Source organism: Antennarius striatus, chromosome 5 (genome assembly GCF_040054535.1).
Source record: "Antennarius striatus isolate MH-2024 chromosome 5, ASM4005453v1, whole genome shotgun sequence".
NCBI lineage: Eukaryota > Metazoa > Chordata > Actinopteri > Lophiiformes > Antennariidae > Antennarius > Antennarius striatus.
Genome location: NC_090780.1, coordinates 2,761,217 through 2,772,393, shown reverse-complemented (window position 1 = coordinate 2,772,393; position 11,177 = coordinate 2,761,217). Strand labels below are relative to the sequence as shown.

The 11,177-nt window shown below is 40.2% G+C and overlaps 1 protein-coding gene across 2 annotated transcripts; it reads left to right on the top strand.

Annotated features, from left to right (window-relative positions):
* The first annotated feature begins 2,660 nt into the window (after positions 1–2,660).
* On the top strand, positions 2,661–10,670 carry tfap2c (transcription factor AP-2 gamma (activating enhancer binding protein 2 gamma)). 2 transcript variants are annotated; one of them, XM_068315409.1, is made up of 8 exons: positions 2,661–3,040; positions 3,562–4,023; positions 4,408–4,459; positions 5,545–5,616; positions 6,157–6,379; positions 7,625–7,743; positions 8,815–8,953; positions 9,128–10,670. In XM_068315409.1, exons 1-8 carry the CDS (start codon positions 2,993–2,995, stop codon positions 9,420–9,422), a joined length of 1,410 nt encoding a protein of 469 aa, XP_068171510.1. In that variant the 5' UTR covers positions 2,661–2,992; the 3' UTR covers positions 9,423–10,670. The 2 variants fall into 2 exon arrangements, with proteins under 2 accessions (XP_068171510.1, XP_068171511.1); XM_068315410.1 differs by lacking the exon at positions 5,545–5,616 and having other exon boundaries at positions 2,664–3,040.
* The last annotated feature ends 507 nt before the right edge of the window (positions 10,671–11,177 follow it).

Below are 11,177 nucleotides of genomic sequence, written 5' to 3'. Positions count from 1 at the left end.
AGATCAGATAACAGGAGCCATTTTAGGCCTTAAAAAGCTTCAGTTGCTTTTGAAAGCAGATTCTTTGAGTGAGCCTGGGGCTATGCAGCGTTTGGGGTGGAATTACATCATCTTGAATTTTTCTTAGGCCCTCAGTCTTTTTTTTCACCTTTTACTGAACCCTGACATGTATGACACGGTTTCATTTTTACTCAACAATAGCATATAAATATGAGATAACCTGAGTCTAATTTGTTTCTTTTATGGTCTATAATCCAAAGAGTAGTTTATTTTTATTTATTTATTTTTAAGGCCTGGTCATTTCTAATGATTATGCGCTTTTTTTCTTACTGAAACCGTTCTGATGGTCATATTCAAGTTGTTCCAAATAAAACATTTAGTCTTCTTTTCATCAAGGATGTATTGTTTTGATTTATCAGCCTCAGGTGCGTGATTCTGCACTGCGCATGCGCACTACACGTCCTTCAGGTGAAACTGGGAATTAAAACCTAATGGTTACACTCATTCGTCGCGTCTCACTGGACTGCTGGGACTGGAGCCTTACAGATGTCTGTATTGGAGAGGATAGACTGGAGGGTGAGTTCACTCGAGTCAATCTTCTTTTAATTCAACCTGCATAATATTTAACACTTTCTGATTTCATTACTTTCTAAAATTAACTTTTTGCAAATTGCGTAATCTGAGATTATAATGACGAAAAAAATCTTTATTTATCTTTATTCTCTTGAAACCAATACTTTTGATCATTTGAGACGATCCTAAAAATAAGAATTCAGTTTTCAAATAAAAGATAAGGCTTGTTCTGTTGCGATTTGTTTAAAAAAAAAAATCACATTTTCTTTTCTTTTTTTTTTACTTTTAATGTGTTAAAATTACAAGAAGAAAGAGTTGGAAATTAAAGATAAAGCCACGCTGCTCTCACGAGAACAATTATTTTTCAAATATATCTCTATATTTTCTAACATAAAAGACTTGATTCATTTACAGCAGTAGATATACATAGAATGATATTAATGTGAAGCTTTTTGGTGCCTACTGTAAATGAAAAGCGACGTTTTGCCCTTTAATTAGAGTCATTGTGAAAACCACAAGGTGACACTCGAATTAAGTTTCTTATTCTACAATACATGAAAATGAGAAACCTGCTGGAAAAATCACTAATATGGACCCGAAAGACAGACGCTATTTGTCCGGGTGGGTTTAATCCTCACACGTGACGTCATCTGAGCCGGTTGTCGCAATAAACTGTCATTAAAATGACAAGAGGAGCGTCACCGACAGGCCAAGCGTGACGAACGTCCTTCAGGTCTGTTCCGTGTCTCCTCCAAACTAACATAACATTTAATCAGAGCGCATTTAACTTCTGCTTTACATCACAACAAGACAAGGACGAAGACGCATAAAATATATTCTCTAGTTGCCCAAGTCCTGCTGTTCTCATAAAGACTCTCTCCAATAATCTCACAAATTACAGTATAATCCCACATTTAAAATTTACTCCTGATGCAGAACCAAATAATATAATCCATATAAAGAAATTACCTATCTTTTTTTTTTTTTAAATCAGGGAATAAAAGTCCGCATGACGCCGTGTAAATCTGCAAATTCAAAGGATTAACGGAACAGAATTGTTTGTTGATCGTCGTAAACAAGAAAATAAAAATCTTTTTGGTCTGCCTTTGGGGAACATCAAAGCAGTCTTTGCAGAAGCTCCACCAAAAATGCGAATGAAGTAAAGATTTGTTTGTTGGGGTCCTTGAAGTGCAGATTTATAAGGGAGTGACGCAGCTTAACCCTCAGGCCGATTGCGGTTAAAAAGGAAAACGTAACCACATTGTGTAATAAAGACATTAGTGTTGTTGGTGATTCTAAATAGTTATTTTTTTGTCGTCATGAATATGGAGGTGCTGAATTTGCAGGATTTACATAAGAACATAAGTGAAGAAATTCCAAGCTCTAAAAGTAAATCAAGTGACACATGGTTTATTATTATTATTATTATTATTTATTACTATTAATTCTAATAATAATGATAAATAATAATAATTATAATTAGACCTAAGGATGAGCCCAAAACACAAAGGGGCCAATAAACTTCTGACTTTATTATTTGCGTTGTTACTTCAGACTCCAACAGCAGTAATAATAATGTTTTGACTGATAACCACATCACCACTAATCTTATAAAATAAAAAGTCAGTGAAGCAGAATAAATACCGAATATCTGTTATCATACAATCTGCGTAAAGTTCATGGATCATAAATGAGTTGTTGCCTTCATGACTGAAGTTTTAAAATCAAATATTTTGGATTTCTGTCGTCATTAATTGATCTCATCGTGTCTATAGCGGATCAAATCAATGCCAAACTGTAAATAAATAATATTTTAATTGGGTGTTTTTAATAGATAAACAATGTGAGAATAACTGGAGCTGAATAGAAAAGCGCTGCTGTTGTAAAGTCACTGGTTTTTAAATGTCGGGCGTGTAAACTGTCAGTGTCCTGATTGGCCAACCGTCCCGCCAATCAGCACTGTCTTCATTTCCTTTTTGAAATGACGTCACGGGAAGGGTGACGCCCACTCGGAGCAGCTGTGCAGATATACTGTAGCTGAGCGCTTGACGCGCCTGTCTGTAAGCCTGAACATCCCCGTTTTGTCCATGAGAGGGAGTCGAGTGTGTTATATGTTCAGCTGTGGTGAAGTTCAGGCGCAGAGCTCACGGACCGGACAGGGGGGACGGGTTCCTTTTGGTAACGAGCGTTTCTCCCGTGGCTGTGGAAAAGTCACGTCTGTGGTCGGATCGGGTTCGGTCGGTCAGTGTCGCCCCAAAGACCTCAACCACAGCTGGCTGAACAACCAGAGGGGTTCATCAACACCAGGAAGATCTTTCTCTCTTTTCATACCTGGATTAACTCGCAGGCGATATTTTTTATATACAGTATATATTTTTTTTCTTTTTCCTGTAACGGGGGAAACTTTTTCTCTGTCAGAATGTTGTGGAAATTAGCCGACAACGTGAAGTACGAGGATGACTGTGAGGTGAGTGTCTGTGGAAGAACACAACCCGCTGATTGACGAAAAGTTTGACATTTCAAGGGAAAGAGTATTTAAAAACAATCATATGTAAATGATGAAGATAAGATCAGATGAAGGAAGATAAAATGTAGACACAAACAGACAGCCCAGAATAACCAGAGATAAGATAAGGATTATTGAGACTCCTTTTAGATTCCACAATAAAATATGTAAGATGTAATAACTACAGAAAGTTTATCAACAACACCAACAATAATGTATTTTTAAAAAAGTATCAAGGGCAAACTTACTAATTAAAAATTAAAAAAAACCTCATAATATTAATACAATTTCATATTTTATTTCAAATAAAAGTAAAGAAAAGATTAATGCCAAATTACCTTGAGGTAAAAAAATTGAATGTAGTTGAAAGTTACATTCACGCACTACTCCAAACCATTACCTTCATGGGGCATCATGTCAGTGGGAAAGAGGCAATTTATTAATCATCATGGTATTTGAAAATGTCCTCTTCCGTCCCGCAGGAGAGGCACGACGGCAACAGCAACGGGAACCCCCGGCTGCCTCACCTGCCGGCGGTCAGCCAGCACCTCTACAGCCCGTCGCCCTCCCTGTCCCACACGACCAGTTCGGACTTCCAGCCCCCGTATTTCCCTCCTCCCTACCAGCCCATCTCCTACCCGCAATCCACCGACCCTTACTCCCACCTCGGCGACCCCTTCAACATCAACTCGTTGCACCAGTCGCCGTCGTCCAACCAGCAGCAGCCGTGGCCCGGCAGGCAGGGCCAGGACGCGCTGGGCGCGCACGGGAGGAGCGGCCTGGCGAGCCAGATCCTCGGGCTGGAGGGAGGCTCGTCCGGGGTGAGGAGGGAAGGGTTCCGCCGGCCCGAGCTGCTGCCCACACACACCCACAGCCTCGACCAGTCGGTCATCGGGGAGAACATGGGGATGCACGACATGGGACACGGACTGGAGGACGTTCAAGTGAGTGGATTTGGTTGAGATGAATTTCTGAAAATAGGAGTACCCATGGTATGTGGAAATCACCCAAGTGTGTGTATGTGTGTGTGTGGGTGTGGGTGGGTGTGTTCACAGATTGACATGCAGAATGCAAAACATCTGAACATATACTTAATTCAATTGTAACTGAAAATAAGGTTTAAAGATAGTTATTTTCTCTTAAATAAGAATTGGCATATGTTATTGTTTGCCTAATTTCTTTGTTTTCCATAAAGAAAACAGAAGAAAAAGATAGTAATTTGGATACATGTTGAATATTTTGACATAATTTGAATTCAGCTTCAAAATGTATGTACTTAAAACAATGCATATGATGGCTTATTAAGTTTTCTTTTTCTTTTTAATCAGCATGTAGATGACCACAGTATTATTATGGCAGATCAGACAGTCATCAAAAAAGGTGAGTCTGTTTCACGTTTATCTGTAATTGTAAAGAACCACAGCTCTGGTAAATTGAAGTGGGGGGAAAAAAAAGTATTGAGAAACTTACCATCTGGGGTACATATGCTTTTGACCAAACAAACGAAAAAACATGCAGTAAATACTTGCAACTGTCTGGAAATTCACTGCAAGTTCTGTTTTTTTTTTTCTGTTATTCATACTTGGAATTGTCATAACAATTACTGCCAGTGGCATGTCAGTGCGAGAACGCAGTAAGAGGGGTGTTGTATGTTTTTACTCGTGCTGCATACACTGATAATCCCCCCCCCTCCACGAGATGCACTCATCTAAGCTCGATCTGATCCATCGCCTATTCTGTTGGTGAAGGTGTTTGAATGGATGCCCAGTGGGAAATAACTGATCCCTTTCAAAAATACGACAGGCTATTGACAAGACATGAAAATTGAGCAATCTCACGACCTCTGTGTTGACTGTGAGAGAAGAAGAGAGCTTTGGAGCACCCATGGGCCGATTAAGCCTGCAATTCCAGTCCTTTTCTGTTCACTTTAACATGGAATAAAGCGTTTATATTGAAGTGGCGTTTAGCTCTGCTGAACCAGCTTTTGGTGGGGTGTGGCATTAGGTTTTGCATGTCAGGGACAGTTTAGTAATTTGTTGCGACATGAACTGTTTTGAGAGAGAATTTATTTCGTGCTGCTTTGGAGCATCAGCTTGAGCAACATGTACTGCGTAGCTTTCTCAATTCATTTCAAGCACACAGATAGATAAATTAATTTATAGATAGATCAGAATGTCAATGTTTCAAAGCAACAAAAATTTGTTTTTCAAAAGTGTAATCTGAAAACTTTGACATGATCAAATTGCACATCTATTTTGTAGGTGAAAATCTATTTGCTCCACATAATAAACCGAGTCCTCATTCGTTATGCAAATCAGTGATGGTTCATTATTTCTTTCCCATGCTTCAGGGCACGCTATGGGCAATCTAGATTTCCACTTGTAAATAATGGTACGCCATTTAAAGGCATGTGTTTTCCGGAGGAGCCTTCGAGTACTCATGTGACTCTGTGATTTCTGTCTCAGTATTAGGACTACGAGGTGGCAGGAACCTTGATCGCTTACAGAGGACTTATTATCAGGGGGGCATTCTGGCGGGTGAGGATGAAGATAGCTTTGTCTTGTAGTGTGCTGTACTGTTTCTGTTTGTCCGATGCCTGTCAGTGCTTTTGTGGTTGGGGGGGGGGGTTAAAAGTTTCCGTAGCACACATCATCAAACACAATGCGTAGAATACCTAGAAGCTATGACCTAATAATAATAATAATAATAATAATAACACACAGCATAGAGGTGTGTCTGGTTTGTTGAGGAGCAGTGTATGTGTGTACCTTGTCTGTGGATAGTGTGTGGCATGAAGGCATTTTAGTTCAACTATCAAGCATCCAAAGTTTGGAAAAACACACACAGTATGTCAAGAAGTCTTTCCCAAAACAGACACTAGTTTGTTCAGTCGTGCAGAGCTGCGTACGCAGTCTTCCTTGTGATTAATGTACAAGAAAGAACAGAATCCCCCGTTGCAAAGAAGGATTATGATGACTTAAGCTTATGCACATAGACTGGAAAGGTGTATATATTCTTTTTTGTTCGTATTTACTCATCAACTTACCTATTTTTTTAAATATCTGCTTACCCTCCAGGTCCTGTGACCTTACCCAAAGGAAATGCCCTGGGTCTTCCTTTCCAGAAAGAGTCCCTGCTTGGCATGGTTTCGAACCCAACGGAGGTTTTCTGCTCTGTGCCGGGTCGCCTATCTCTGCTGAGCTCCACATCCAAGTACAAGGTTACCGTGGCTGAGGTCCAGAGACGTTTGTCGCCTCCTGAGTGCCTAAACGCGTCGCTGCTTGGAGGAGTTTTACGCAGGTCAGAGCTCAAACGGATTCTCCCTGAAAGAGGCTGGATTTAAAGCTTTTTCCCTTGTTAGAAAAAAAACATCCTCAATATAACAACACAGAGTCAGTAATTCACGTAGATTTATGGTAGCTACTGCAAGTATAGGATGTCCTTTTCTGGAAAAAAAATATTAATATCTCATACACCTGCAAGCTAATGATAAGGTAGCCTCAAACTGAGGAATGAAACTGATCTGTAGCTAAATTAGAGTAGCCTCTATGTAAAAGGCACGTCTAAAACTAGAGCTTGTCTTTTTTGGTCTGGTTCATCATTTTTCTTTGCGAGGTTTGTGGTGTTCTTGGTGTGGCTTGCAATTTTGGTTCTCTGCTTCCTTTTGGGGATAGGTTACAGCAACACAGTTGGGAATCTGAAGACTCTGTGGGTGTGTTTCATGTTTGTCAGAGGTTGCAGCATGAGTAGCTTCATGACCTTATGGCATATATTTTATCGTGGCGGTCTGTTGAGGGATTGTGAAGTCACTCTGGGCACCCAACAACCCCGACCAGGGATATTTTTTTGCGTGGAATGCACGTTTGCCACTTCCCATGTGCCTGCGCTGATGCTGACTCGCACACACACACACACACACACATGCTCAATCACGTTTTAAGTAGGTCATATAACTATAGGGGGGGGGGGGATCTTTTAGCTCAGCGACAAGGGAAAGACAAGGATGAAGGGGGGTGCACTCAAACACACATGCCTGCCTTAACGCACCCATTGTGGAGAAGGAGAGGTTGCCCCGCCAGTCATGCGGAAAACTGAATCGGCCATGGCAAGTGGAAGGTTTAAGTGTTTCAGCAAATGTGTATAAAAGTGATTTCTTGGTTTTTTGCAGTTTTTTTGGAGTGGATCTTCAGTTGTGTCAGTTTCTGTTAGGTCAGGAGAGTTTGTGGATTTCATTTGTAATCATGCATGCACAATTAGACAAAAGGGAGTGCAGAGTCTCCTCTGACTTATACAATCACAATAATCATAAAAATCCTTCTTGATAATTGCTCTTTATTTCATTTAAATGTCTTTAATCAAATAAAAACTCACTGTGTGTGAAGACAGGTGAACACTGCATTAATGTCTTAATTCTCTGAAGTTTTGTTGTCCCATCTTCTGCACATTTTATGGAAATGGCAGTATTGTATCCATATCTTACTTTGTCCAGTATAAATTACACAGTTGGGTATCTTAAAAAAGTCCTTTTTTATTCTTTTTCTGCAGGGCCAAGTCAAAAAATGGAGGTCGCTCTCTGAGAGAGAAGCTGGATAAGATTGGACTCAACCTGCCCGCAGGAAGAAGGAAGGCGGCCAACGTCACTCTGCTTACCTCACTAGTAGAAGGTACGATGTGGAACTCAGGTGCATGTGTGGCCATCTCAGGTGTAATTACTGTTCGCTATGGCTGGAATGTTGGCTTGATAACCCATACACAGCGTCTGCATTGTTAGTACCACTTAAGACATTGAAGGTTTCATTAAAGACAGCGTTTGCTCATTAGTTTTACTTTCTTTGTTCCTCTAATGCTCAGTCAAAGTCTACTTGGTTTGTTCTTACTTTAAATGTCTGTGTGTACCATGACTACATTGCCTCTATTGAGTTTAGATATAAGATATTTAACTTTCGAGATGACACAACACAACATCTGTATCTTCCTTTGTCAATGCCCTGAATGCTGCAACATCACCATCGGTCTCACCTTAGATAGACAGTCATACTTCGCCAACACTTCCTCACTTTAATCCAAGTCATCTACCTGCTGCAGGCTAATGTAGCATATCCTTCCCTTTCCTGCGCTCGACATGCCTAATTTTTCACAAACGGGTTGATGATTCTGTGTAGGAGAATGACTGGAGGCTTGTGTTATTTAGAGACCTTCAAAAGCTGGATTGGGCCTTGATATCTTGTGCTCATTTCACCGGGGGGCCCCACTGACCTTAAATCTGGTGCCGTTCGTGTCCTTATGAGATACACGCATTTATCAATAAGCAGTGGTCTTGGTGCCATGGGCACTCTTTCTGCTAGCATTTATCCACATAAACCCATTACGGCCATGCAAGTCAAACCACCCTCAAAACGGACACACATTCATCTCACTAGTTCTTCGTCCCTCAAGCTAGAAGTCTGAGCACGACGGATTATTCTGTAGTTTAACTGCTTCACATCATTCACTTTGATCCTTGCATGTATCAGGGTCCAAGGGGGGCCTGCTAATATATAATGCCTTTATATTAATATATTAAGGTGAGATCTTAGCATTTGAGCTTTGGCCAATGTGTTCGAAGAGTTGCAGTAATAATTTTTGTGAAATATTTATATTTTGTGTCTGAAGGTCCAAACTTTTTAGTTGAAGTGCAGTCAGTTGTTTGACTTGATTTCTTTTTATTAAAGCTTTTTTTTTTCTTCTCTCCAAAGGTGAAGCTGTTCATTTAGCACGAGACTTTGGGTACGTTTGTGAGACCGAATTCCCTGCAAAGGCAATCGCTGAATACCTTGGCAGGTCGCACGAACGCAATGAAGTTAATTCTCGCAAGAACATGCTCCTCGCTGCCAAGTAAGTCTCTCTTCTGAATGGTTTGAGATTTACATGTAATAAACGTGACTGGCGGATTTTGCAAATGGAAATTCTTGATTTTTCTTCTCAGATCTCAATGAATCAGTAAATGATTTATTTTTTTGTTTTTTGTTTTTCTTGTTCCTAAATCATTCTGTGTGTTTTTTCTTTCAGACAAATCTGCAAGGAGTTCACTGACCTGCTCACTCAGGACCGCTCACCACTGGGAAACTCTCGGCCGGCCCCCATCATGGAGCCTGGAATCCAAGGCTGCCTGACACACTTCAGTCTGATCACTCACGGCTTCGGCTCTCCGGCCATTTGTGCTGCCATGACCTCACTTCAGAACTACCTGAACGAAGCGCTCAAACAAGTGGACAAGATGTACTTGAGCTCTGGCAGTGACACCCAGGGATCCTCAGACAGTGGGAGCAAATCTGCAGACAAAATGGACAAGCACAGGAAATGAGAGCTCAGGAGAATGAACTGGAGAATCCCAGAGTCCCTTCATCTCGCTGCCCCGTCTGCCCTTTTTAAAAAAAAAAAAAAAAATCAATATTGATTCATAAGTATTGTCATTTTTAGAACTGACTTTTTGTGCATGAGCGTGTGTGTGTGTGTGTGTGTGTGCGCGCGCGCACTCGCGCCGTTGAATTTAGATCACATTTTTTTAAAAGAAGGTGGTGATTTTTAAGAACATATCCGGATGGGTTTTTATCAGGACTGATCCTCATCGTTGGTGCCAACACAGAATGGTGTTGGCTCCAACGATGAGGATCAGTCTTCTGGCCCCCAGGGTGCCAAACTAACCACTATGCAGTTCCCATAAAATCGCCAATATGCTGGTGCTACAACTGTAAGAGCTGCACTTTTCTGACAACAGGAGGACAGGAATACAGTGCATACACTTTTTGTCTCTCTAAAACACATCATTTCAAGATGAACTGCTGTGGCTGTGAATTCCTCTCAGACCCCCCCCCCCCACCAATTTTGCTGTTCTGTCTGGAGGCAAATCCGCTGATTTCCTGTGTCTCAAAGGACATGCAAAGGACAAGTTTGTTATATATAAATATATATATATATATATAAAAAAAGAGACAAATGTTATATTTTTGTTGTTGTTTATTTGTATGATCACTTCAAAATGGCACCAGTGTTATTGTTTGCCATGAGAAAAGATGATTTGAATAGAATAAGAAAAAGGTGATTTTTTTGCTTTGTTGGTCTTTGATCAGACACCAGAGACTTTAAAGCCCCTTCAGTGTTCATGTGGATTACAGCTGCAGCAATGCTTCCCACGTTACCACTTTAGGTAATCATCATTGTTAGTATTTTAAAAAAAAGCCATAAAATACCATCATCCTGTCAACCAGGTCAGTCCTAAGTGTTTGTGAGAGTGTAATGTTGTGCGAGTGTAAATGTACATATTGCTTTTGTTAAAAAAAAAAAAAAAGTTTTTCATTAGACATTAAATTCCAAACATAGAATTTTTGATCCAGTGTCTTGTCCTGGATGTAAATATTTTCTAATTTATGCTGTAATTTAATGGGCTCATGTAAATAATGGTATCAACTCTGGTGTGTGGTTTAACTTTTTATTATGATGTGTTCAAACTTTTTTAAAATGGGTTAGTTTTTCATCAAGGTAGAGAAGTTAGGAAGTGGGCATGATATACTTTTTTTGAAAATATGTTTTAAAAAGTTTTTGGAAAAATAAATTGAGCTGAAAACTCACGTTGGATGTACAGTATGTCTATTTTCTCTCTCTCACACACACACTGTTGCTCTGTACCCTCCTTTCAGCAATATCTCACATGTGATGGTTAAGTCATGTGTTGTCTTTTTCTATAATAAACAGCAAAGAAAAGCCCCCAAACTAATAGGAACAGTAGTAGTCATTATCTGCTCTCACTTAACTTCACAAATAGGCTGTGGCTCAGTGAAGGCGGAGATCTCAAAGCATCGTCATGTGATGAACGATGAAAAATGCACAGCTGAGAGAAGACAAATGGCTTGTTTTTCTTTAAACTGTTGACACACATACTACATAGATTATTCCGAGGCTTATTTTTCTAATGTTATCCTCTCTTCCTGTGTCTCCTCACACATCATTTCCTCTCCCTCTTCTATTTCCTGGACTTGTGAAACTCTTAATTCACTGGAAATTTCATCTGTGGAAATGTGGTGGTGCGTGTTCCACTCTGCAGATGACGCTTCCTTTTGTT